This window comes from Caloenas nicobarica, chromosome 15 (assembly GCF_036013445.1).
Source record: "Caloenas nicobarica isolate bCalNic1 chromosome 15, bCalNic1.hap1, whole genome shotgun sequence".
Taxonomy (NCBI): Eukaryota; Metazoa; Chordata; class Aves; order Columbiformes; family Columbidae; genus Caloenas; species Caloenas nicobarica.
The window spans coordinates 2,529,425-2,557,318 of record NC_088259.1 but is presented as its reverse complement, the minus strand read 5'-3'; the positions used below and the strand labels follow the sequence as shown (position 1 = coordinate 2,557,318).

General features: G+C 47.0%; 1 protein-coding gene across 1 annotated transcript; it reads left to right on the top strand.

The window, feature by feature from the left end:
- FAM83C (family with sequence similarity 83 member C) lies at positions 1 to 27,561 on the top strand. Its single transcript, XM_065645868.1, has 4 exons — positions 1 to 640; positions 8,036 to 8,203; positions 12,510 to 12,634; positions 26,565 to 27,561. The coding sequence occupies exons 1-4, from the start codon at positions 44 to 46 to the stop codon at positions 27,496 to 27,498; spliced, it is 1,824 nt and encodes a 607-aa protein (XP_065501940.1). The 5' UTR covers positions 1 to 43; the 3' UTR covers positions 27,499 to 27,561.
- Positions 27,562 to 27,894: the final 333 nt, after the last annotated feature.

Here is a 27,894-nt window from a genome sequence, read left to right as displayed (position 1 = left end):
GAGTGCAAGAGGACCAGGAGACCTGGAGTCACACAGAGGACTAATGCAGCTGGAGAGACACTTCTTAGCACCAGCTGCTCCGGTCATGTTCAACTACTTGGCAGTAGAGGTGAGGCCGCAGTTCCACCGCTGCTATGGAGGCCAGCAAGGGCTGTCTGGGCCGCTGAAGAGCCGCCTGGAGCAGCTGAAGAAGCCGTGTTGGTGGGAGCCCACCCCGCTGGTGCTCCAGCACAGCGAGACAGCCAGGCTTGCCATAGACGCCTTCCTTGAGCAGGGGGAGCGTGGATACCTGAGTGCCATCGCGGAGGAGCGGGAGCTGCCCCTTCTTTCCAGCCTGGATATGGAATATATGAGCCATCAGAGAAACCAAAGCTTTCCAGATCCCAGCGCAATGAAAGACAAAGAGGCTGACCCTGGCAATGCTGACAGTGGAGACAGATCTTCCCTCAACTCTGAACTGACATCTGGCACCTACTTTCCACTCATGTCTGATGTGCACCCTCCAGAGCTGGAGCTGGGGTGGCCAGTGGCGCCGTTCCGCACGCTGTCTGGCCAGACTCAAGCCACTGTGATTTTCCAAAGAAACAAAGCAAACAGCATTAAGGATTTGCTCCGGTCTCTGATCAGCCGGGCACGGACGGTACGTATGGAACTGCGTCCCTTGAGCTGAGTCTCGTGCCACTGCACCCGAGTCCTGGTGGCTGGTCCCACATCCATGCACCACACGCTCCAAGCAGGTGCTGCTCTCTAGATGCCTGGTGTGATGTGATTGCTTTTTCTCTAGCCAATCTCTAACTGTTCCTGCTCCTTTCCTTCCTGTAATTTCTTTCTGCCCGGGATTTCACGTCACGCAGGCAGTGCCCTTTCAGGCACGCTGGGTCTGTATTTGGGGGTGTGCAGAGCAGGGTAGCGAAGCGAGCGGCAGGATGTGCAGGATTAGCGCTGTCCTGGGCTGCAGGGCACACCCGCCAGCCCCTCCGCCCGGGGTCTGCACGGCCAGGGCTTTCCTGGACCCCTGGACATGGCATTAAGCAGGACAAGAGGATATCGCTGTGATTTGCTGTGGGAGAACGTAAGACCTGAGTAAACGTGGGATACTGAAAATCCCCACCTGTGGTTTGAAGTGAGTTAGAGTACATCATCGTATCTTCTAGACTTGACATCTGTGCCTCTCTGAAGATGAGTAATATCAGCCCGTTTTGCCACGTTGCAGTTTCTGCTGGGTAGAAATTGCCAGCCCTTGTATGTAGTAAAACCGGGATGAATGCAATACTTGCCTACCAAGCACAAACCCAGCGTGAATTTACTCACTAAATTGTGTTCCTTCTTGTTTCTTTTTACTCTGTCACTATACTGTGTTCTAAAGGAGCAGCTCGGACAACTGTACCTGGGGCATGTTTTCAGCTTTTATTGTCTTCGTCCTCTTTATGGTTCTTTTCATCTGTTCCATGTATTTCCTTTCAATAGCTTGGTGAAATTGAGTAAACTTTTAGTGCGAAGTTCACTTTTAACCAGTTGGCTTCTAGGCAATTTCTCTTATCACTCCAGTAGTTTCTTGTTTAACTTTACAGGCGCTCCTTAAATTTATTACTGCCTAGTGCAAAAAGCGGAAGATAAAGAATTGTTAAGCCTGGACTTAGCTGTGTCAAGAAAATGAGTTGGTTCCAGGCAGGCTGAGCTAAAGCGTTATCTTCTATCACCATCTGCAAAGTTGAGCAAACCAAGTTATGCTACCCCCAGCAGATGAAACTGGGGCCATGGAGCAGCTCAGATGGCTGTGCAGCATCAGAGCTTCACCAAAGAACCACATATCACAGACATTTGGGCATGACATGAGGTAAATGGGGACGTTGTTTTTTTTGTCCAAAAGACCATTTTGTCACATAAGCTACTGCTCAGTTGTAAGCAGCCGTTGCTTAATGCCTGAACTCCTACTGCACCTTTGTAGGCAAATACGGGAAGTTCTGTCTAGGAAGTAAGTGACAAAAAACTTTGTTTGTCTTTGCAGACGGCTGATTTATGATATATTAAATGATCTGAAAAGTCCTGTGAAGCTTGCTGCATCTTTTTCAGCGATGAGGATTAAGACACAGTCATGGTAGAGTGCACAAAGTAAATGACTACCAAGGAATGTCCCCTTGTCGCTTAGCACGTGTCCCGGATCTCTGACAGTATTATGATCCTCCAAACCACAGGAAAAACAACTCGTTGTTTTCTCAGTTCACAGGAACTTCTCTACTGCTGCAGGGGAGTTGCCCAGGCAGTAGGTGCTTTATTGTACTTTAAGTACATTTGAGATATTTACTTTTTTTTTTTTGCTTGGCTTGAAAAAGCACTGACAATCTTCAGCCCTTTATGTTCAAGCTGGGGATTTTCATGCAGTAGTTTTGACTGTTGCATGAAATGTGAGAATGAGTTTTAAACCATCTTATTGTTTTATTACTGGTGTTTTACTGGCTTCTAGGTTAGCAGCTCTGACTAGGTTAGCAGCTCTGTCCAGTGCTTCCCAGGATTAACTCTGTGATTTACAGCAGTTCCAGATCATTCACAACCCCAGTTACACATCTTTGAGTAGTTACTGAGTCATTTTGCTCATCAAACCAACCAAAAAGTTATTGCCTGTATGTCTTTTAATGACAAAAGAGCAACCAGAGGTAAAAACGTCTTTTGCTTGAAGTACCAGTAGCAACTGTGTGGGGAACTGCTTCCTTTTTTGCTTTTCAACTGCTGGTTTGGCATTTCAAATATTTCCTCCACTAGACTTTAAGCTGTCATCATATATCCCTCCTTCGGAGTGTTTCTCCTGCTGTGTGCTTACAGCTAACACAGGAGGGGGATCCAGTGCCGGCGGGTTGTGGGAAGGTTGTTGAGATCCCTGAGTGCTTTTCCTGGGCCGTGTAGACAGGCAGGCCTGTGTCTTGAAAGGTTGTTTGCTGTTTTCTCCTGTACAGTCATACAGATCAACATCGGCTGACATATTTTGCAGCAGCATATTTGTACTGACAAATCGGCAAAAAGGGCATTTGTTCTCTTGGTACGTTCTGCTGGTGCAGTTTGTCTTTCTCCTTTGCTGCATTAAACCAGCTGTCTTTGAAGATGTATTTTCAGATTTGAGCTTTTCTCTTTGCAGACATAAGAAGATGCAGCACAGCCACACCTTAGCCTTCATTTGATAATACTATTACAATTTTACTTTTGTCGAATGAGCTCCAATCTATTTTGAACTGTCCATGCTGCTTCCTTCACCCCTCCTGTACAACTCTGGCACTGGCGGTGTGTCTGCATTTACCTGCAATGGTAGAAGGGTCCCTGATGGTCCCCTGGAGAAGCAATGTCTTGCTTCAAGTGGCAACACTACGGTAATGACCAAAGCCACACTGCTATTGGCAAATACCAGTAAAACCAGCTGTGCTGGTTAGAAACCAGACAGATGGCAACCCCAGTGGGGTGCTGGTAAGTGCTGTAATTCCCAAAGTGATGACAGAAGTAATTGCTGAATTGTGAGTTTCCAGAAGTGGATGTAGAAATGTCATGATTTAACCCTACAATGGCAAAGTGTGAATTGTCTTGAGCCTGCGGGACAGCTGTGTCTGCAGTGTCCTGACCCGCCAAGGCTGACCCGTGGGTTTCAAGGCTGTGATCAGTGTGGCGAGGAGCAGCGATGCTTGGAGGCAGCTCCAGCCTTGCAGCCTCCACCGCTGAAACTGAGGGCCTGGAGGCACTGGGCATACATTGCTTGGGTTTGTAGGGCCAGATTGCCTTAAATCCCCAAGGCTTTAAATGTGAGACATGAGTTGGTGGGAGCCTGAATTGGAGATGATACTTAGGTACCTAAATTCCACTGTTTTATAGAGCTGTTGGAAATTATCTTCGAGGCTTTAGACCTCACTTTTGTGACAGTAAGTTCTTAGGAGGCTTCCAGGGGAAGACTTCCAGGGTCTTCTTCCCCAAAAACTTCTTGGCTTTGGGGTTGAGCTGGTGTAATTATAAAAGCTGCCTGCTTTGTTTACTGAGGGGGTATGCTGATCTGAGCGGCCCTTAGTGGCACCCAAGCTTAGAATGAGCAGCCCCAACACGGGCACCTGGATCTCCACCACGCGAGGCTGTGCCAGGCACAACCTCCCCTCTCTCTGCACTGCCGTGCTCCTTGCTGCAAACTGCGGCGCACACGGGGCTGCCAGCCCTCCTGCCTGACATGGGTGCTGCCAGCACCCCCAGAGCAACTCTGCCCAAATCCCTCCTGTGAAAGGATCACATGTGAGGAGGCCCTGAACGGAGCCTGTTCCACCTCCTGATGCCAAGTGAAGACCCGCTTTGGAAAACATGAGTCTGACTATCATGCAGGGCTCCACCCAGCTTGCACAAGCTGGTGTCCCGCTGCCTGGGGCGTTTGCTGCCACACCAACGCCAGAAACCTGCCGGGAGGCTGCCAGGAGATGCGGGTCTACCTGGCATCCAGCTGTATCCAGCCCAGGACACGGGTGCCACATGGGTGGCTCTGGGCCGTGTGCTGCCGTGCACAGTCACGCTGCTGCCCGCTCAGCCCCGTCCCTCTCGCAGCGAGCACCGCAGACTGGCGGTGCTGGTTCTGGGCAAGAAACAGCCCTGAACTTTGCCAAAGCCTGTGAGCACTGGTAGAGAAAAGCAAGATGGTGTGGACCTTCTGTGCACGCTAGGCAGCAGCATTGCCTCTGAGCATGTGGGGTCTGAGGACAAAGGAGCATTGGTCTCTCTTGACTCCATCATATTGACTTCCCGAGCGAAGTTTAGACTGTCTCCAGGGCCAAACCTGCCTCAGGCCTACGTTTGAGATGAGCTGGAATATCGTGGGGCAAGTTTAGCGGAGAAGGACTTGCCTGAGGCCTCACACAAGGTTTGGACTATACTTTTTCTTGGTGCTTCATCATTAGAGGATGGGTGGCCCATCAAAGTCATTTGGCTTATCTTTACCTGAAGGCCAATGTGGGAAGACATGGTCAAGTCCTGTGTTTTTTGTGGGGGTTTCTGCAGTACCTAATGCTGATAGCCCAGCAGCAACACTGATTTGGGAAGCTGAAGATGCTTCTTACCACTTTCATAGCTCTTCCAGGGCTGACTCTGCTGTCCATGCCAGATCGGCACATTTCTGGAGGGGAGCAGAGTTTGCCAGAACCTCATAAGGCTTCTGGGAAGACATCACTGATGAGGGCTACCAAAGAGGTGCCCTTTGGAGTCAGGCTCTGAACCTGTATCTCCCAGGGCCAGGGTGAGACGGTGGAGATGTGTTTGTGGCCTGGACAGTAGCAATGATTTTTAGCTCTTGATAACAGCTGCTTGATGTCCAACATGGATGCCTGGGATCACACCAGCCTCCAGGAAGGTTCTTCCCCAAATCCTGCTGGGCTGGGCCTGGAGTCTTCTGCAAGATGTTGAGGACCAATGCCTATGTTGAAGGCATCATCTTTGGGGACAAATCAGATAGAGCCAAGAGATCTTGTCCGTGTGCAAAAGGGAGCAGGAAGCAACCTTTTGGCATTGCTGCCCCATCGCAGTTGAGATGGACAAACAACATAGACAAAGTTCTTCTTATGTACAAACAGCAGTCTCCATTTATTGCCACAAACACTTTTTTATATAGTCTTTACCAGCTCGTGTCTTTTTGCTATTGGTTACAGGCTGCAATATTAGCGTATCATTGGCTAATTTTGCTATCGTCAATGTTACTCTTTTACTCCCTTCTTTCTCACGGGTACACCTTAATATCTTCAAGGCCAGTCTCTGTTCCCATGCCCTCCGTCAGGGAATCCACGGACCCGCCATAGTCCCACACACTGCCCTTCGCTGCCGCGGCTCCGGGGCAGAGGGTCTCTCCATAGTGTGTGCGCCAGAGCGGGGCTGAGAGGAGCCAGCTTGCCAAGCAGAAGCCTGGGCAGGAGAGCATGGGGAAGCCATGGGGCTCTGCTCTGCCCATGGCAGCCGCCTCCACTCAGCGCAGAGACCACGAGTATGGACCTGGAAAGAGTCAGTTTATTAATGAAAACAGAGCAGAAGAGCTACACTGGGCAGTGGGCAATCTGGGGTGTGACGATCTGGAGCATAGACATGAGCCCGTCCCCACATCCAAGGGCAGCGACACTTGGAGGTCCTCTGCTCTTTTCTGAAGATATTCCAGGTCAGACCCATGAATGTGATTCAGCCTGTTCTTATTTAAAGCTTGAACCACTGCACTTGTCAACCTCACTGCTGTCCTCTGCATTAACTCTTTGTTTGAAGAGGAGCAGCCGAGCAGAGGTGGCAGAGGAAACCTCACCCTACGTGGTCTGCTCCATCGGGTGATTGTCACTATGGAGAACTGCATTTATGGCCGTGCTCTAACATAGGCAGAGGAGGTGTTTGAAAACAGGATTCCTCCATCCTCATGGAGTATGTGATGAGCAGCAGAACAAACTCAGGCATTTTGTGTGCAAAGTGTAGTGCAGGGCACGAATATTGAGTAGCAGGGTAGAGGAGGCCACTGGAACTTCACTCCAAAACTCAATGCTTTTTGGTTCATCTTTATTTGGGCATCCTCTACTAGGTACAGAAACTCCAAATCAGAGCTATGCATATAACTTACAAGTACCAAACAGTTATGTTATTTACTGCTAAGCTATGCTAAAGACCGGCACTAAAGTACTTGGTCAGTAGTTCCATTATTTTTTTCAGCTTTTGAAATGGAGCTGGCCTGTCAGTAAAGCCTTCACCACTTCGCCTTTTTCAGTCCCGCAGTGCATTGCCACCTTCCATGAGTTCTCAGTGTTAATGGTTCAAGGTCTAAGTGACAAGATTGCTCTGCAAGCAGCCTCAGGTGAAGTGCGTCAGGCGTGACAAAGCATCCAGCTCAGCAAGTGCTCTCCTGCCTGGACCTTCCCTCTCCACCTTGTGTCCCCCAGATTCCTGCCACTAATGGTGATGGCCAACAGGTGGATCCCAGCAAGTCCTTTCCTGATCCAAACAACAGCTGCCTTGATGTTGTCCGCTGGCAGCCTCACTCCGTGAGGGACGGTACAACGGCTTCTCCAGTCGTATCTTAATGTATTTATGGTTGATTTCTCTTGATCCATGGTTCTGGTTGCAGTCATACTGTACTTTGAATTTTCTAGTTCTGGATCAACCCATAGTAGGTATTTGTCATGACCTACTTTTCATTTTCTGTATTTTCCTTCCAGTTTTTGGAGATTTCATTTAGCTGAGATGGTCTGCTGCCTCCCATCCCATCTCCACAGTGGGATGGGTTTCCATGGCCTTCTTCAATCTCATTTTTTAAAGAACTGGCAGTTCTTTTTAAAATTATTTTCCTTTTTAGAAGCCCTTCCTTGGAGACCTTATATTACAAGTCTTCAGTTTATTACGATAGAGCTGTTAGGTTTCATAACCATCGCCTGCATCCTGGGCTGTGTCAGCAGGAGTGCTGCCAGCAGGGAAGGGGAAGGGATCCTTCCTGCACACATTATTCTACAATTTTGTCTGGTCGCCCCTAGGATGTAATCCCGGAACAAGGGCATGTACATACTTGGTCAAAATACCTTCTCCCTTACTTGGCAGTGTGTCCTTCCTGAAGAAAATAATATGTCTTTATATTAATATGCTAGTTATTTATGGAGTCACACATGTTGATTGAATAATTATTTTGGTCAGTCTTAGCTCTTCTGTTCATATGCTGTGTTTCTGGTGTAGTTGCCTAAGGCAACATGTATTTGTTGCATTAAGGATAAGCACAGTTTGTGAACATGCATTAACCTCTCAGCTATTTCTTTCTGTGAATGACAGATGAGACAGGAGGTAGCTGGATGGGGAGTGTCTTCATAGATTTTTAAATTGAATTTGTCTGCCATGGTGGGGTAAGGGCTTTTAAACATAAAGGTCCAGAAGCAATGTCCACTTGTGTGGCCACAGATGCTCACTAACTCAGGAGGTTTGAATGCTTAATTCATAGTTTAAAGCATAGTTCACTTGGGCATGAGATTTTAACAGTCTCTTGGGTTTTTTCTCCCCCCCCCTCTTTTCTCCTGGCTAGGTGATAGCAATTGTGATGGATCTGTTTACAGACATGGAAATACTGTGTGACCTGCTGGAGGCCTCAAGCAGACGGCACGTCCCTGTTTACCTGATCCTGGATGAAGAGTACTTGAAGCATTTTGTGGAAATGTGCAATAAAATGGCTCTTACTCAGGACAACTTCCCAGTAAGTTTTCAGTCGCACACTGGATAGGATAAACAGGTCTTGGAATTGCTAAAATTCATGTACCCTTTGTTCTGGTCCGTAGGACCTATCCCTTGTCCCACTGTCCCAGGCTAAGAGACCACGGCTGTTTGATCTAGGAAACAGAGATCTGCCTGGAAGCTCAGGGGAAGGAGGGAAGGAGCTGTTCTAGTCCCATGTCTCCGTGTTTTGTGGCCCTTGTTTCAGTTTGACACACAAGAAGCGTGAAGCCAAGGCCAATAAGATGCAATACAGTACTGAATGCTTTGCTGGGCTGGTGCAGATGGGCAGACAGGAGCAGACCAGAACACTTATGTTCATATGAACCTGTATCATCTCCTTTCGTTGTCCCCTCTCAGGACATAGAATTGCAAGACTTAAACTGCTCGTAGCTCAGATCCCTCAGCTCAGTTCAGATTCTGGCCAGAGCTGCTGGAGTGCGTAACTGGGTGGGGAAGGGAAGCAGAGAGTCCCTTCAGATGTCCTGATGCAAAACCTTCCGTTTCCTCCTCACCCTGCTGCACTGCCTCGCTGTAAAACCACGTGTTAAAAATCTCATGTTAAGATCTGCCTAAAAGGCTTTGTGATTCAGTTGTGGGTTCCTGAGGGATTTGTTCCCCGCTCAGTGGGGAGCCCATCAGCAATGGTGTGTGGTGCCCAGACCAGGCAAACAATAAAAAATTAATGTGTCAGTGGAGCAAGCTCTCTTGGGAACTCACAGACTCAGAAATGCACCCCAGTATCTTGCTGCTCCCCATGTCGCCTTTCTGGCTACCATCTATCAATGGAAGTTGGTTTTTTGTTGTCATTCGTTAGTCCTGCAAGGCCAGCAGTCCTGGCTGTGCTCCTTCACTGGCTGGGGGACTGATTCTCTTCCAGCCACCAAGTTCATAGTTTTTCCCTTCGTTTTGGTGAGGGACACTTGGGAGTCATCCAGTTACCTCAAAACAATGTTTAACTAAAAAAGAGGCTAGGGAAAATGCAAAAATCATGTTTTACAGCATTCAAAATAGATGCAGTTACAAAGGTCTAAATTTCCCCTCATTTTTAACCTGTCTACACAAAGATTAATTTAGACAGGCACCCCATGTTGGTGATGCCCTGTCTTTTCTTGCTTCTCACGAGCCAGACCCGTTTCATCCTGCCTCTTGAGATGGCAGCTGTTAGGGAGAACTGCTTCGTGCTGGAGCATGTTTTCTTTCATAAACAACTGCATCACTGAAGTCACCTGGTAGATCCAGATGAATTCCATCTCTCCAAAATTTATTTTATTTGCTTCTTATCCAACAGCCCAGCCATTGTTTTTAATTAAAATCTGAATGAGTTTAAATCCATGGGGATGTCTGTCTCTTTGTTAGACCTGATGTCACGTCTTGTGCTTGAATGGCTAATTAGCACTTCCCTCCCCCATGCAGTGACTCACCCGCAGGTCTCAATGTGAAGTGACTCTTAAGCTGATGCATCTCAAGCAGTATGTTAACATATGTGCTAGATAGTCACATCTAAGTGGAACGAATGTACATATCTGGCTCTGAGTTGAGACAGGATGTGATGGTAAATCTCCATTTGGAATAATTGGTGACAATTTGGGGTTAATGGGGAATTTGGGGCAATTGCCCCTCCAGCATTTTCTGAGAACATTGTGTGAGACCACTGGTGTCAAATCCTGGTGCTGAACATCACCAAATCCCACGCTGGCGCATTGAGCATTGGCAGCGGTCACAGCAGAAGACGTAACTATCGGATTTTTTCAAATGGCCTTCTGCCGAACCTAAAACTACTGTCTAAATCGAGTGAGAGTGGCACCTAGCAGCCTGGCTTTTCTGCAAGACTGCAGGATTCTCATCTCGTTTGGACAATTCAGGGCCTGGATTGCCAAGAGGAAGAAGATGATGGAAAAAATGAGCCAGATATCAGAAACTCGTCCAGCCTTGGAAAGGACAGAGGGAGTGAAGAAATACTGTGGTGAGAAATCTATGGGATATCCCTTACCTGAAGTGGTTTTAGCTTCCCCGGGGGCAAGAGGAAGCTCCTCCCAGTAAGAACTAGTATTACCAAAACCTCAGTGCTGGAAAAAAAAAATGCCTATGTTGATTTGCAACAGGATTAGGTGAACATCTCCCCAAGCATCCAGCATATCTTGCTCTATCTATATCAGCAACTTGTGGTGGCATTTCAGGGTATTGTAGGTTAATACAAGTTGGCAGGGACTTCAGGAAGTCATTGAGTCCAACCTCCTGCTCAAAGCAGCATCTCCTGTGAGGTCAGACTTTGTTGCTTAGGACCTCACGTGGTCTAGTCTTGAAAATCTCCAAGCGTGGAGACTACACAACGTCTCTGGGTAACTTGTTCCAATGCATAGCTGTCTTTATGGGGAAAAAGTTTCTCCCTTCTCATAGGCGACAGATCAGGACGTGTTCTGGGTCACAAGAAGGCAACAACTGGGAGCTGCAGTGCAATGATTGTGAAGCTTCAGCTCTGCCCCTGCTAAAAGTTTCCGTGAACGTAAGAGAAGACTGGACAAGCACTTGGAAAAGAGGTCTGAGGGGGTTCCCACTAAGACAAACCACAAGAGGCTCAGGAAGTGCCCTGAGCAGAAAACAGAGTCAGCAGCAATGTGAGGGGGCAGCACCATAAACGATTGCTTCTCCTGCATGTCTCCAGCCGCCATTGCCCCCTGCGAGAGATGGGCTGTTGGGTCAGATGGGCCCTGATCCTGAGGAGATTTGCAGCTGTTTTGAAGCCCTGAAGGCAATGGTGCTCCTTGGGCAGGCAGGGACTTCCTCAGCGTGAGGTGAGAGCCAAACCTTCCCCACCCCGCTGTGGTGAGCAGACGTTTTGGGAAGCCCAGCTCCGACCCGGGGACTCTGACAGAAGAGGAAAGCGTCAGGAATGGAGTCACCTGCCGCAGGGTGGCTGCCTCTGCTCCTCACCCCCGAGGCACAACTTCTGCGTCATGAGCCCCACATGAAACCAGAGACTGGGCGAGCCGGTCCCGGGCTGTGTGCGAGCGGCCATGGAGGCTGAGGACGGGGAGAAGGGGCTGCAGCCGTGCCCACAAGCACAGAGGGGTGGCAGGGACGTGGGTCTGTGCCCTGCGGAGAACATCTGTAGGTAAATCACAGCTCTTTGTGCTTGTCCGCTGCCTGCAGCACTGGCTGTTACAAACTGCTGTGTCTGCCAGCCCGACATCGGCTGGGGGGAAGCTGCCCCGTCCCCTGGAGCAGCTACCGGCCATGGGCAGCACCCACCTCTGCTCAGAGGCAAAACGGCGCCTGCAGCCCCTTCCAACCCCTGCCCTGGGCCTTTGTGTTCTGCAGGGCTGGTGCCACAAAGGGATCTGCCGGCCCAAACGCAGGTGGGGACAGTTGTGGCAGCTCCTGGTGCCAAAGGCAGCGCAGGCGGCAGGACCCGGCCTGGCGGGCCGGAGAGACGGGCTGGCGGGCCACCCCAGCTGCAGCCTCAGGGATGTTCGTTTACACACCAGCTGTTTTGTTTGGCACTGCCTCATACAGACCAGGCCACTGACCCTTTTCAGTGACTCTTCTCTTCTGCCTTCCCCAACTGAGGTGCAAATAACTCTCATTATGGGCACAAATGTCACATTAGAAAAAAGGCTCCTGCTGGGTACTGAGGGACTTATTTCCCTTTTTGTACTGGGCAGTCAGTTTTATGGGCCAAAGTTCTATCAGAGAAGTTCTTTGCAGTCTTTAAAACCGATGAGGATCAGGTCTGTTACACTTGAGTAGAGCAGCTGAAAATCTTAATGTAATTTTTAAATATACTGATAAAAGGCAATTCTTAAAATGTAGACATACCTTTCTGTAATTTATTTTTATTGAGTGATATTTTGGTTTTAAGAAGCCTGTCACTGTATAAAATCAGAACAGCACATTCAATTTATTAGAAACTGTCTAGTTGTTATGGGTTGAAATTCAGTTTAAATGCAGGGCCATCAGCTAGTGGGATTAGTTTAATATTACCAGTAATGTAGAAGAAATTGTATAGTCTTACTTCAGAAATGATCTGCAAGGTCATAAGATTCTTCATTTTTTTTCAAACCAACATTTGTACCCAAGCACAACTTGTTAACATGTATTGGTATTTTTATCTTATAGAAACAGACAGTGTGACAAAGTATCTGGTATGTAGAAGCCAAGGAATACTTAATGCCTTCCTGCATTCTACTGCTGGGAGCAGAGCTCCTGCTTGAGGAAGTCCATCAATGATGCACCAGGGAACATTGCAGTTCAGTTCAGCTTACCAACTCTGCTTGCTTTGTTTTCAGAACATGCGCATAAGATGTCTGAGTGGAGACACGTACTACAGCAAAGCAGGCAAGAAGTTTACAGGCCAGGTTCTGGAGAAGTTCGTCCTGATTGATTGTGACCAAGTTCTTGCTGGTACATACAGGTAAGAAAAAGCAGCAACTACTGTGTCTCTTCTCATATGGCAGCTACTGCATCCCTCAGTCATTTTAACTATCTTTCTCCACACCATCTCTAACCTCACTATGTCCTTCTTGAGATGCAGAGACCAGAACTGCACGCAGCCCCCAAGATATGGCTGCACCAAGGTGTTATAGAGGGTCAAAATGGTGCCCTCTGCTTCATTATTGTCATTGCTATTACCCTTGCTGACAGTGGCCAACATTAATTGAATTTTTTAGCTGCCGTTACACACTGAGCTGATGATTTCGGAGAACTGCTGATGGTAATTCTGAGCTCCACTGTGAGTCGTTCCAGGTTCAGCATCATGCAGGCCTGGTACAGATCATTTTTTCCTATGGATACACCACATTTTCCTACACTGAAGCTCATCTGCCGCATGTTTGTCTACTTGCTCAGTTCCGTGAGGTCCTTCTGGATTCCCTCGCCTCCAATGGGGTATTCAGCCACCTGAAGGAGTTGAGGATCCTCTGCACACCTGGGGATTTCACTGCACCCCCTGTGCCTGAGGTCACCGATCAGATGAAATCCGGTCCCAGCACCAGTCTGTGGGACCTTGCTGCTGACTCTTCCCCTCTACAACGACCACTAAGCCCGACCCTTTGCATCCTGTGCTTCCACCAGCTCTCGGTCCATAACAAGACCTTGCCTTCATGCCCACGGTCACTTAGTTTCTTAAAAGTCTTTGGTGGAGAACCTTGACGAAGATTGTTTGAAAACCCAAAAATATGTAGTCGACCGATCCCTTTATCCACGTGCTGACTGGCTCCCTCCCCAAACCGCAGCAAGTCTGTGAGGCAGGGCTTGCCTTACAGGAGCCCTGTTGACCTTTTTCCAAGAGGCTTCCCTGTGCCATCAGGAATCTGGTTCTTCCCAGCACACTCTGCCGTGTCCCAGAGGGGAGCTCAGCTCCAGTGGTATGTGGTCCTCGAGATCACATCCAGAGCCCTCTCTGTACATGGGATCCTACTGGAAGCCTCCCAGTCCTCGGCGAAGCAGCCTTTGCAGTGGCTCAATACACAGGAGTGAGACACATCACCAGCATTACCGATGGGTGCAAAAATTCATTGAGGTTCTCTGCTATGGTCCCGCCATCACTGAACCCCCTTTTGGCCCACAGGTCTCAGATGAGCCCACGGATTTCTTAACTGCCAGTACCACATTTCTGAACAACCTAGAAGCTGTAGTCATCTCGGGTTTTTTGGACTGCTCCTTTTCAGCTGTTTTTGACTAATTGCTGCAGTTTTACGTAGTTAACCTTTATTGAAATTGAATATCCACTTGCTGCATTTATTTAGATTGCCCTCTCCCACTACAGAGTTAAAATTGTGTTGTGTGCATTACTATAAATGGGCTCTTCCAATTTTGCCTCTGGAACAGAGTCTTATGCATTATTCCAGACCACATCCTGAAGAGCGTCTCTTCTTGTGGGTCAAACAATTTAGACCAGTTAATTCTGGGAAGTAATAAATTATTGCTTCCAAAAAGTTTTTCTCCACAGCTCATCCCAGTGGAGCATTAACCTAGTATGTATATGAGTGGCTGAAATCTTCCACTATTACTACCTGTCCTAATTTTGCAGCCTCTGTAACCACAGAGGCTGTAACCACATTGTCTGATCACCATCACTGTTCTGATCAGAGGGTTGGGACTACAGTTCTTGTACTATATTTTTATTACTAGACTCAGAGTTTTCCACCCACAGATCTTTCCCACAGTATTTTCATGCCGTTGCACATCAGATTATCCTTCACAAACAGTGCAGCTTCCCAGGACAGACTATTGTGATATTTCTGTGAACTGGGTGCCCTGGCAATATTTTATTCTCCCTCCACCGGCTCTCCTTGTCCACTGCTCTCCCTCCCCCTTTTTCTCTCCTTTCCATCTCCCAGCCAGCACATGCTGGACCCTCAATCTACCAGCGTCCTCACCGGTGCTGTAGCTCCAAGCTGCACCTCCTGCTCTGCTCCTGACTTCATCACCTCTGAGTGTGGAGGTCTCTTCTTATCAAACTCTGGCAGTGAAAATTGGAAGTACCTGGCTGAAACTGATTATGTAGAGTCTCTATATAAACAATACGTAGAGCAGTGTCTGGTGGCATTTTGTCCATCCTAAGATGTGTATCTGTGCTGGTTTGACTGAAAATGAGTTAATTTTCTCCATGCAGTTAGAAACCTTTCTTTTCCATAGCTAGCACGCTCATTATTTGCACTTAGTTTGAGAACAAGCAGATAGCAGCCCAGCACAGAGTTAATGTTTTTGATTGCTCTGGTCTGAGAGCCAAGGACACCCTGAGCTCTGCCCACAGGTGTGAGGCAGCGAGGAAGTGGACAGATGGACAGAGGTGGACTGACACCCAGACTGAGCAATGAGAGTGTTCCAGCCCATTAGTGTCAGGCTTCGTATTTAAGAAGTCAGGGTCTTCTGGTTGGCCCTTCTTCCGCTATCTTTCTCTGGGGTGCAGCCAGGGGAGTGTTTTGGTCGGGACTTTTAGCCCGGCCTTTTGCCATTTTGCAGAGGCCTTTGGGCTTTTCTGCCTTTTTCCTCTTTTCTCTCTCTGGGATCGGCTTTAGGACCAGGTGTGGTTTGCTGGGACTGGCTGCTCAGTTGTGGACAGAGCTCATGAGGAATTGCCTTGAGTATCTTTTATTTCTCTTTCATATATACATATATTTATTTACTAGTAGTGTATTGCTATTTAGTTATTTTATTAAACTGTGTTTATCTCAATCCAAGTTTCTCCCTTCCCTTTTGGTTCTCTCCCCTGGTAGAGGTGTGGGGAGGGGGTGAGCGAGCGGCTGTTGTGGTTGTATTGCCAGCTCGGGTTAAACCACGGCAGTATCTGAGAGCAATGGAGTGAATCACTGTCTGGAAACATCTGTCCATCCCCACTGAGTGCAGGAGGTGGGGATTAGATAACTGAGAACACTCATTCTTGAATGGCTAAAACAGTGCATGTGTCAGCTGGACTGAACTCCGCGGCTGCAGGAACATCTTGTTTCCCTGTGGCCCAGAGTCCACGTGTTGCTCAAAACGTGGATTCAGTGCTCTGGGTGGGTTCCTCCCTCTGCTGCTCTGGGGCCGGGATTTGGGTCTGCGATGTGCTCTCTTTCTATAGATTTCTGTATAGCTGGAACTTCCTGAGTTCTGGAAGATAATTATTCAGTTGCGTAAGGTCTTATATCTGATTCTCTGCTGTCCCAGTAAGCACATGATGTTCTGGACTAAAAGAAACAGTCTCTCTCTGTGGAATTTGTTTAACAGTGGTCAGAAAAACTGTCACAGGAGAAAATCTGGAAGTCTGCTACTGGGTATACTGCAGCCTGGTACTAAACCTAGTACAGCAGATATTTAGATTACTCTCCCTGCAGATGGAAATGCCATCAGCCATCTGAAAGGGTGAGAATAGTTACTGAGTGAAACCAAAGATCCAGGTGGATCCAGGGCTGTCTCGGGATGCCACAGGAAAGAGGGTAAGAGTGTTCTTACCCACTGGCAGGTTTTACAGTTCAACAGTCTCGTGTGCAAGGATCAGAGGTTTCAGAACCTCCAGGGTTGCACATTGTATGTGCTTCGTTATGTTTGATTTGTCACAGGAGACTTCTTCCCACCGTGGTTGGCCTCACGATATTCTCTGGCAATGGGTCATGCAGTTTAATTTATGTTTGGTGTGAATAAGTGATCCATTGTTTCTACATTAGGCCTTATATTTGATGCCCCCAAATTCCCATAACCTGGGCACAGTAAATCACTCTTCTCTATTGACTTTCTTGACTGCATCCATGATTTCATCCTCCATTGTTATAATCCCTTATGTGAATTATCTCGCCTCCAGCTGAAGTATCGTCAGCCATTCAGTTGTTTCTCGTGCAGAGCTTCCAGGCCTTTAATCATAACGTCTGTCTGCTCTGAGATGAACTGACAACTGCATGAAGAGGTCAGGATGTCCCCACCCGCTCCAGTTTAGCACTGCAGTGTAATGGTGACTTCTGTCTTTTCCTCTGTCCCCGTTCTGGCAGTTCCTGGTCTGCTGTTTCCCTTTTGGACTAGTGCTCAACATTGTAGTGATCATTTTTTGAACCATCCATAGGCACCCTGATCTCTTTCCTAAGTGTTAATATCTGAGAGCTCAGCAATATACAGATATTCTCAGAGTTTTTGCAACTGCTTGAATTTATTGACATTGAATTTTGTCTGTCATTTTGTCACTTATTCACCCCATAGCAGCTCTTGCAGCTTCTGATTATCCAGTTTTCTTTTGACCACCCATGATAATTTTGTCATGAGCTCTGACACAGACTGTTTCTACCATTTTTCAGGACTTTTCTGAGCATGTTGAACAGCAGTGATCCCCGCACAAAACTTGTGTGATCCAGTGGGTAATTTAACACTATTACTAGCATTTGCATCCCATCTTTAATCAACTGTTACTCTTTGGGTAGACCTTGTTTGTACTCCATGATCATGTAGTTTTTCTAAGGGTCCTTGCTGAATGACCGTGTCAAAATCTCTTTGAAAATTCAAGTATCCAACAGCAAGCAGATCAAATGCATCTGTGTGCTTGCTGCCTCCTTCAAAGACCAGCAAGAGGCTTTTGGGGCATGGCTTCCTTCCACGAAAACATGCTGAGTCTTCAGCGTTATGATTATAGCTATGCGTCTAATCATTTTACTCTCTATTTGCTTTTACCAGTTTGTTCAGTATGGAAATAAGACTGGCTCATTCGTAGTTTTCCAGGAGCCCTTTAAAAGGTTCACATTTACTACTTTCCATTCCTCTGCTACTATGTTCAATTTTAAATGACAGGTTATTCACCGGTTAATAATTGGAAAATTGCTGACTTCCAGTTTTTGGAGGCTGTTTAATATTTTCCTTTAATGCTCCTTTTAACTATGGTGACTTTTTGGATGTTTTAAAATGTCTTTATTTTGATAGGTCCATTTTCTCTGAGACTCTAATATAGCATCTTTAAACAATCTTCATGCTGCCTCAAGCATTTAACCTTTTTGGTTACTCTTTTAAATTTCTTTTTAATAGCATTCCTCACTTTCTCTTTTAAGTTAAGTATTACTGTTGTGGATAATTTTGGTCCTGAAAGAATATTTGATATGGGCATGTCATGGTTATTTTTTTGCCGGGTGGCCTTTCCAAAGAAACTTTCTGAACTGGTAATGTTATTTCTCCTTTTGCTGGTTTTCTGGTTAGTTTCTCAAAAAAGCAGCCATTTACAGTGTCTAAAAGGCAGTTTCTGCAGCTCTCCTAGTAATGGCCCCTGTCCAACATGACTATAACTGAATCTCCCTTTATTCCTCTGTTTTCTGCTGTCTTTGCCTCTCAGCACTTCCTTAGCCTGCACGTTTATCACCAGAACTCCGCTCCCACTATAGCCCTAAGACTGTGTTTTGCCTATGTAAGAGTGGAATTTTAATCCAACAGGAATATGTTTCCTTTGTTGCTGTATCATTTACCTTATTAGACTTTTTTTTTTTAATCTATTGTGCAAATGCCCCAGCAACATATTCTCTATTTGTAGTTTCTGTATAATTTCTACCCTTGCAGTTACACTGTTCTTTGATTTTCTTCTACCCAGTAAGTTTCTGTGTCAGAGTCATCATTTCAGCTCAGGTATTTCACAACATCTATCTGATTTGTTAACTCATAACATGTATGTGTGCATGTAAACCTTTGTATCTGATCTGATTGTTCACCACTATGGACTTTTCTAAACACAGTTTTATTTGTTCAGGTGTTCTTCATTGATTCTAACTTCTTACCTAAGTGTCATTGATTTCGATCCTGTGCTCATATTAGAATGTGGTTCTCTTGCTTTTATTCCGAAGGTCAAGTGTGCAATCTCAAACTGCGTGGCCTTCTACGCCTCACAGCTCTGCTCCAGATTCTGGTTTAAAGCCTCCCTAGATCTTGTGCATTCCATTGTGCAGCAGCCAGGTTTCATTTAGGTTAAGATGGAATCCAGCTTTCTTTATAGGGTCACTGTGTTCATACAGTTTTCCATTTCCCTATGATTCTACCATCCTTTCCCTAACATAATTTCCATAACCGTGTCCTGAAATGCTCTTTTACTTCTCTGTCCCATTCTAAGCATGGAAGAGGGAGCATTTTACAAGGCTACCAATAAAATTGTGAACTTTTTAGCTTCCTAGTTAGGCGCTTCACTTTAGCCCCAAGACTCATCCTGTCTTTTTGTGTTAGTGAGACCTATTCAGACATTGACCAGTGGCTTCTCTGTAGTGCTCCATAACTTAGATCCAAATGTCTCTACTGTCCTTCATCCCAGTGAGCAACTCAGTCTTCATTCTCTGCTGTCACCCCCCAGAGCACTGAGTCAGGGAGGATTATTATACATCTGTGTGCTCTCTGTCTCCTACAAACACCAACACAATTTAGTACCTGCCATATAGCTGGTTTGTACAGCCTGGGGACAGTGACCATGCTGACCGTCAGTTGTCTCTTTTCCAGACCAAACATCTCCTGTTCCTCAAAGGATTCAAGTTGAGTGAAAGGATTACGCATGTCTTGTAGGCTGCAATGTAGTTCGTGCACCCCCAGGATGTTTGGTTTTTTTTCCCAACGCTGTGACACTACAGACACGTGTTTTCCTTAGGACATACTCTAACCCCAGAGCTGCCGCCTGCACGTTCTCCAGCCTGTGTTCGTGCACCTGATCACGACTGCCTGGAATGTATTCTCCTTGAATATTTTCCTGTTGAACTGCATCTGTTTTTTTCAGAACTTTTTTCAAATTCATATCTGTGCAGTCCCTTTCCACTGTATATGATTTGTGAATTTAATGAGTGTACACTCTTCCATCATTCAGGCTGCTTGTGAAGATATTGGATAGCACCAGAGCCAAGATGCCAGACCCCTCTAGAGTTCCAATACATCTTTCTGTGTTGGCAGTGAATCCAGATGTTTAGTCTCTCTGCACCTTCCCTTGCAGAGGGGTATTTTCCTACTCCATCCTTGACTGTTCAGGTATTCAGTGTCTTTTAATACTTCAGCTATGAGACTCTTTTCTCCTCAAATGCATGCTCAAATCATGCCTGAAATCCATTTCCAGTCTCTAGTTACATCTCCAGCCATCACATTCTCTCCTCTATGAGCCCCATATGCAGTGTTACACGCATGCGGCAAGAGCAGTGCACGTATTGACATTTTCATATTGAACCTTCTATGTTGACACTGTCGTTCTCTATGCTGACATTTTCCTTGACAGTTTTGTAAAAGCCCTTCTTATTTTCCAAAGTACTCTTGGCAAGTTGAACTCATTCTGATATATTACTGCCTATTGGTATGAATTGGGCACCTTTTTGGAAAGCTTTCTAAATACAGGAACCAAGGTCACTGCTGTTATCTTAACTGTAAGCAAATTAGCTTAGACTCCTCAACTCTTATGAGTTTATTGATTAAAAATTTCCCTGTGTTTTCTGTCTTTAACATTTTATCTCCTTTAAATGAAGACAAGGTGAAAACAGGGTTCATTTAGATATCTAGGAAAAGCAATAATCTAAAATCCTAAATATTAATTGTGTATCTACTTATTTAGTGTCATTCTGGGCACCAGAAGAAAAAATACGTTTATTTGAGCACTTATTTAACATAACAGAGTGATGGATATGAAGACACTTCCTAATGCAGCAGATGGGAGGAACCTAAAGGCAAATGGGGCTAGAGCTAAACAGGATCTTGAACAGGAAAACTAGAGAAAACACCTGCCAGGTTAGGACTAAAAAGGTGGTATTGTCAGCCTGAACTGGAGTTACGTGGCTGTTTGAGTTGCCTTAGAGGAGATTAAATTTCTCAGGTCCAAGTGAAAGGTGGTCAAAGTATCGGTCCGTGTTCTGCCATTGGCACAGGGAGGACGGAGGTCATTGTTTGCTATATTGTAGTGAAAGAAACTCAAGAGTCGGAGTTGAAGCTGACAGTACAGCTGAAACTGAAAAATGAGAGGAGAACTTTGAGAGGATCACAAAAGCTCTGCACCTGGCTTCAGTACCGAGGAAGGAAAAACAACATATGTAAGTGTTTGGCAACGGACAGGTAAAGCTCCATGGGTTTGAACCTGGAGGAGACTTGGAATTTCTTCACAAGGAAGGTGCTTTTATTCTCAGGTATCCATGTCCCAAGCAAGAGCAAAGAGCTGTTAAGAGCAAGTTCTAGATCTAACTTGATGATCTAACTCAATAAAGAAACTATAGTTCAGCAGAAAGTGAGTGGATGAGGAATGAAAAGTGTATCAGCACAGAAACCCCAGGTTGATACGCACAGCAATAAAGTGACACTGCCAGAAGATAAGTCCTGTATGACCTTGCGGAGCACAGCAAAGCGAAGAGGATTATAAAGAAAAAGTGAATCCAGAAGAAAGAGCCAAGGCATGCTGCTGTAAGGATGAATAAGAGATAAGGATAACTGAGATGGGATGGCCAACTTAAATGAATACCTTGCACTGTTTTTAATCAAAATGAAGATGAAAAATGAGGAGTGAAAATTATTTCAAGTGCATTGGAAGCAAGCTTAAAGAGCTTACTACAATAATATCAGAGTATTGTCATCTTATCAAAGAAAATGTCACGTGAAATGAAAGGTCTAGTAATGAGTTTTATGTAGTATCTACATTTAGCAAGGAACAAAAATGATACACAGGAGTTCGTGTTGGCATACAGAAAGAAAATAACTCCTTCGACAGCCAAAGTGGTAGAAAAGCAATAAAAATGAGTAAGAGAAACTACTACTGAAAGCAAAAAGCCTTCTGCTGCAGCCTGGTGTCTCATCAGTTGGAAAGAGCAGAAGCAGAGTAGGTGAGTGTGAGGAACGCGGCTGTGGAGCCGCCCCCGCGCCCCTCGGCCGCTTCACAAAGGGACAAGAACCAAATAGTGCTGGGGCTGAAACCCGCCGGGGCTCTGGGCACTGCCCGGGCAGAGCTGGGGACAGGGACGGGGACGGGGACGGGGACAGGGACAGGAGGGCGCTGCCACCCCTGCAGGTGATGCTGCAGCTCCATCTCCTGGCCAGAGCCTGAGCTGCAGGGGCTCCTGGCGGAGTCCTGCTCCGGGAGGCTCTGGAAGCAAAGCAGGGCTGGGATCCCGTCCTACGGCTCCCCCGTCCTGCAGCCCCCCGTCCTGCAGCCCCCCTGTCCTGCAGCCCCCCGTCCTACAGCCCCCTGTCCTACAGCCATCCGTCCTATAGCCCCCCCATTCTACAGCTCCCCAATCGTACAGCCATCCCATCCTACAGCCCCCCGTCCTACAGCCCCCCTGTCCTGCAGCCCCCCATCCTACAGCCCCCCATCCTACAGCCCCCCCGTCCTCCAGCCCCCCATCCTACAGCCCCCCCGTCCTACAGCCCCCCCGTCCTGCAGCCCCCCATCCTACAGCCCCCCCTGTCCTGCAGCCCCCCATCCTACAGAAGTCCTGTCCTGCAGCCCCCCTGTCCTACAGCTCCCCATCCTGCAGCCGTCCTTTCCCAGACTTTGTGGCCCAGGGTGATTCACAGCTGGATACGGGATCTCTGTATGCAGCAGTTTGATATGGAAAAGGTAACGACAGGAAATCCCAACCACTTTTAGAGATGCACATGAAGTCTAAGCATCCCCACTGGCCTGCAGTGAGGAGCTCCACAGCTTGCCTGTGTGTTTTGTTGTGTGAGGAAGTGCCTCCTCTTCTCTGCATTGAATTTGGAACCCGTCAACTTCATTCAATGCCTCACGTTAATACCAGAATAGACCAAGAATGATCATTCCCTGCTATTTCTTCCACGCCATTCATGGAAGAAAAGACCTTTTTCAGTCTGTAGTGATGGGAATAGCCATGGCTGGCAAAGCCACATTGTCCTGTCATGGAGACCTGTACTATGGCAAAAGGGGACTTGGGTGATTCCTTCCAGGTCCTGTTGTGACACAGAGTGGGCAGACCCCACTGGATCAGCATGGGAAACTGGGAGACAGTGATGCCTGGACTGGGGAAAATGCTGTAAGAGGCATCAGTGGCACGAACAGTCATAAGACCAGGGGACCGTACTGCTGGATGTGAGGCTGCTCCCCTGACAGGGGCAAGGACCGTTCCTGTGGATGAGAGGAGATCGCTGGGTGTCCCCATCTCCTGCGTTTCTGTAGGGTGGCAGCTCTTGGGTCGGAGTGTGCTGGGAGAAGGCAGAAGGTGGAAGTCACTTCATCCAGGGGGGAAGGAAAATCTAAGCAAGACCTGTTGTTTACCTCCTGCTATGGTGTGGCCAGAGGCTGTTGTGATGTTCCTGCTAAACGATCTGAGTCTGAGACATGAGACCTCCTAGCCAGGACGAGGAGGGCAAGCGTGACTACTTGCACAGTTCTGTTTCCAGGTCTGCTGGCCACAAGGGTGCCAGGCTGGGGGAAGCGGGATGGGGTGGCACTGTCCTCCCACCTTGGGAAGTTGTTCCTCCCTCTCTGCTCTGCCCTGGTGAGGCCACATCTGGAGTTACTGTGTCCAGTTCTGAGCTCCCCGGTTTAAAAAGGACAAGGAGTTACTGGAGGGAGTCCAGTGGGGGGCTACGAAGATGACGAGGGGTCTGGAGCATCTTTCTGATGAGGAGAGACTGAGAGAGCTGGGGCTGTTCAGCTGGAGAAGAGACGCTGAGAGGGATCCGATCAATGGGATCAATATCTCCAGGGTGGGTGTCAGAGGGTGGACCAGACTCTGTTCAGTGGTGCCCAATGACAGGGTGAGGGGCAACGGGCACAGGAGGTTCCATCTAAACGTGAGGAGAAACCTTTGAGGTTTCTTTGAAGTGCCAGAGCCCTGGACCAGGCTGCCCAGAGCAGGTGTGGAGTCTCCTTCTCTGGAGACATTAAAAACCCACCCGGATGCAAGCCTCTGTGATCTGCTCTGGTGACCCTGCATTAGCAGGGGGGTTGGACTGGATGATCTCTAGAGGTCCCTTCAACACCAACTAGTCTGTGATTCTGTCCTGCCCTGGCTGACCAGGGACTTCTCGCTGACAGGACAATCCTCACCGTGCCAGGGATGCAAACCTGCCCCTCCAGAGGAGAGGGTGCTCAGCCCTCTGAGCGCGTTTGTGGTTTTGAGGAGTTAAGTGAACACAAGTGAATGTGTGAGCTGGGACACGTCTAGAAGGGAAACAGCTGTCAGGAACGTGGGCAGGAACACCAGCACCCTGGGAGCCAGGCAGTGCCCCGGGACAGATGCCTGTCACAATGTCGGTGCAAAATCTCCTGTCTGGACTCTGATTTCTTAAAAGAACTCTCACAGCTTTGTGAGAGATAACTTTCCTTTGCAAAAGCCGCCTTTCCTATTATATCGTATTTACCTATATGGCCATTAATTGTATTCTTTAGAAGAGTTTCTACTAATTTGCGCTGTGCAGTTTATGACACTTAATGGTCTGGAACATTAAAAAAATTACATCACATTAGCAATCTTCCACTCTTCTGATACCCAAGGCATTTTCAAGTGACAGATAACACGTGCAGGGTAGTAGCTGAGCTATTTCATCCTTGCGTTCCTTTGGTCCTCTTGATTTAATGTTACCTGGTCCTGCCAATTTGTTACTATCTGCTTTGTTGATATGTTTTCTAATATCTTCTACAAAGATTTCAACATGAGACTGGTCCTCCCCTGTGTTCTGTGTAGAGGTACATTCAGGGCAGGGATCATCCCGAGATCCTGTACGATAAGCACCGATGCAGAGGGATTATCTGCGCACTCCTCTTACACATGGACCACTTGCTGGCCCCACAGAGCTGAGTGGTATTTCTCGTGCCTTTTCCAACGTATGGCCCAACCTTTTTGAAAGATGGGTTTTCTGGTCTTAATAGCTTCTCTTCTCTCATTTAGCCATCCCAGCTATGTTCTGGGTTTGTTTTGTTTTCCCTTGTGTCTCTGTGAAGTTGTATGCATTTGCTTTGAGCTTCCAATATGGTATTTCTGAATACTCTTCATGGCACTTGCAAAGGCTTTTTGCTCCTTTACTACTTCTTCATTGTTACGTAATTTAACTGTTTCGATATTAAGCAGAAGAGTTTCAATCTTTCCATTTCATGTTGCTCTTTGAGGGGTGTGTATGCTGAGTGTACGTACACTACTTTCTTCGAAACAACATTATGAACCATAACAACTGCATCCTGCTCAGGAAGAAGCCAAGAGCTGGTTGTCCTACTAAAAGTTCCCAAATAGCTGCCCTGTGAGGTAAACATTGATGAGGTCCCAAAACATAGTGTCAGTATCTTGTCCTGAAATTATATTTACCTGAGAATAATTGGAATCTCCCATTGCAATTGCTCTCCTGTAGTTCCTGTGATTTCATCCTGCTCTTGTCAGTCAGCATCTTGCTTTAGCAGCTGATAACGCAGCCTTAAGCCGGTTCTTCTGTCAAGATTCTGTTTTATTTCACACAGTTAGTCTGCTAATCTGGTTTGACTATAGCAAGAATGAAAGAAGGAGCTGATGATTAGGGTGACCAGGAGCGTACTCTTTAAGAGGAGCTTCCCTGTTTAATCCAGGAAAATGAAGATTGGGAGATGTGGTTACTATGTGTAAATAAGTGAGGGGAGAGCTAATTAAGTTACAGTTTTGGCACAAACAACAGGTGGGTTTAAACAGATAAGAAAAATATGCAGAGTGGCAATTAGTGGAAGTTTTTCTCCAACTGGGGCAAAACGTAATTCATTTTAAGGTGGAACATAATGATCTCCCAGAAAAGATCCCAGGACATTGTACTGTGAGAGCAGGGACTAGACTTACTGAGCAAAGGACTCATGAACTTCTAACACCGTTCATCTCTTAACTGGATGGCAAGGAAAAGTCTGGGGAATTTCACAAGCAATACTTATGGAAAACATCACCAGCCTTCCTGTCCTGGGGAATCCCTGTGGGGCTCTGGAGACCTCTGCTCCTCAAGGCAGTGCCCGGATCTCCATTCCACACCCTCCCACCTGCCAAAGTGGCTCCTTCAAGTCCATCATGTGTTACAGATGGTAAGGACATGAGAACATATCTCCTGCCAAGGCAAGGGAAGCGAGCAGGAGACAGGCAGGTTGTGGTGTCCCCCAAGGAGTCTCCTCGCCCTCCGTGGAAGGTCTGGTTCAGTGTGCAGTACCAGCCCAGTGCGGAGCTACGAATTCTGCAACACGTGTTGGGCAGAGAGAGCTTTTCAGTGCTTCATGTCTCATTGTCCCATGGCCACACCGTCTCCGGGCAGTCGAAGCTTTCCTTGCCACCGCCAGCTTGATACACACCACACACCCCGCAGAACCCGCCTGCACGGGCTGACAAACCCACCCACAAAGGGTTCACCAGGACTAACGGGATGGGGAATGGGAAACGATGGCTCTTGCTGGCACGAGGAAGCTGGAGAAGAAAAGGCCTGAGTCATGCTGCTGTGCTTTTTAGGCAGGGACCAGTTGCTGCTCTACATCCTTCATAAGGCTGAGGAAAACTGGCTGATATTTCCTGTTCATTGTTTATATTTTCATACAGTTCATTCCATCGCTGAGATGAAAGTAAATGACCATTTTAGGGTTGCGCTTTCATAATTGTGTAATGAGTACATTCATCTCTACAAGTAACCTCGAACTTGCATACTGCAGAGAAAGTTTTAAAGATATGTTGAAATCTTTGTAGAAGAGATTAGAAAACATATCAGCAAAGCAGATAATAACAAATTGGCAGGACCAGTTAACATTAAATCAAGAGCACCAAAGGAATGCAAGGATGAAATAGCTCAACTACTACCCAGCATGTGTTATCTGTCACTTGAAAATGCCTTGGGTATCAGAAGAGTGGAAGGTTGCAATACATCACTCAGACGTTAAAATCAATCCTAAGCATCTTAGCACTCTGTGAACTAAAGTTACATGTGGTTTTTTTCTTCTTTTTTCACAGTTTCACCTGGCTTTGCAGCCAAGTCCACACCTGCCTCATGACCCACTTCCGTGGTCAAATTGTTGCAGAGTTTGACAAGGAATTCCGGTACTTGTATGCGGAGTCCAGAGCAGTGACCAGCTTCTGTCTGCCGGACCCGGGAACGTGCCCCTCTTCTCAGAATTCTTCAAAAGCTGCCAACTCCCTTTTAAAACCTGCACAGGTGAATGATGCTGAAACCTCAACCCCCTCCAGCAGCCTGTCCAATGTAAGCATCAGAAGCATAAAAATGTCTCCCTTTCTGAAAAACTCCAGCTGCAATGCGCACCAGGAAAAGCAAGATTCAAGCTCTGATTCTGGTAATAAGAAGGAAGACACATCTCTGAAGCCCACTTGCCCTAAGCAGCAAGGAGAACCACCAGACTCACCGAACAGTCCTCCAAACAAACCCAGCCCAGCCTTGTATCACAAATCCAATCTCACCACAGCAAGGACATTCTTGCAGCCAGAGCCTTCCCCTGCCCTGAGCTCCAATAAACCGAGTTATGAAGGGGACAGTAAAGTTACCAGCAGCCACTGCTCCCCACTACGACAGGAGGAGATGTTGCAGTCCCTTTCAGAGGGTGTCAGTAGCAACGGGACAAGTGTGAAGCAGAAAGGGCCGTCTGCTGCCCAAAGGGAACCGACAGCAGAAAATGACGCTTTTTGTGGGATAGAAAAAAGACAGAGTCCTAGACAAGGAAAATTGGACCTGCCATCCCCCTACAACCAGCTGAAACGAGATAAAAAGCCTGTAGTTCCTTGCTATGATAAACTCACTGAGGACATGCTGATGGAAAAGAACAGCACATATGGGGCTGAGAAAAGACTGACCCTTGGGCACAGTAAGCTGGATCTGATCACCAAGTACAACAAGTTGAAATCTAAACATATACACAGTCGGTTCGAACTCTGACCTGGGCCTTGAGATGTCCTTTGGTCATATTTTCAAGTGGCTGCTTTTCCCCACCAATCATCATACCTGGGGCTCGAAATCAAAACATGGGTGGCAAATTACTCTTGTTCCTATTAAAAGGTGTCTGTGCTGTTTCTAATACATGCAGATGACTGATTCAGATTAAATTAGCAAGTACTGTTCCGTTTTTCAATTATAGGAGAGAGAAAATGATATAAGCATAATCCATACTTCTTTGTTCTTTTTGCCCTTTAAAGAAAGAACCATTTTGCCCAAAACTTACAGCAAAACTCTTGCTACAGCTGGAAGTGGCTTGGCCAATGCGGTCAGCAGCGATTCCTCTCCCTGTAGCCGTGTGCTGAAAATGAAACGGTCAAATGCAGGGTAACACTGTTC

Bases quoted from the DNA above. Each gene is read 5' to 3' on its own strand.
- FAM83C (XM_065645868.1), top strand. From the start codon at position 44: ATGCAGCTGGAGAGACACTTCTTAGCACCAGCTGCTCCGGTCATGTTC. The intron at 641-8,035 runs GTACGTATGGAA...TCTCCTGGCTAG, and splicing joins TGATCAGCCGGGCACGGACG to GTGATAGCAATTGTGATGGA. The intron at 12,635-26,564 runs GTAAGAAAAAGC...CTTTTTTCACAG, and splicing joins GTTCTTGCTGGTACATACAG to TTTCACCTGGCTTTGCAGCC.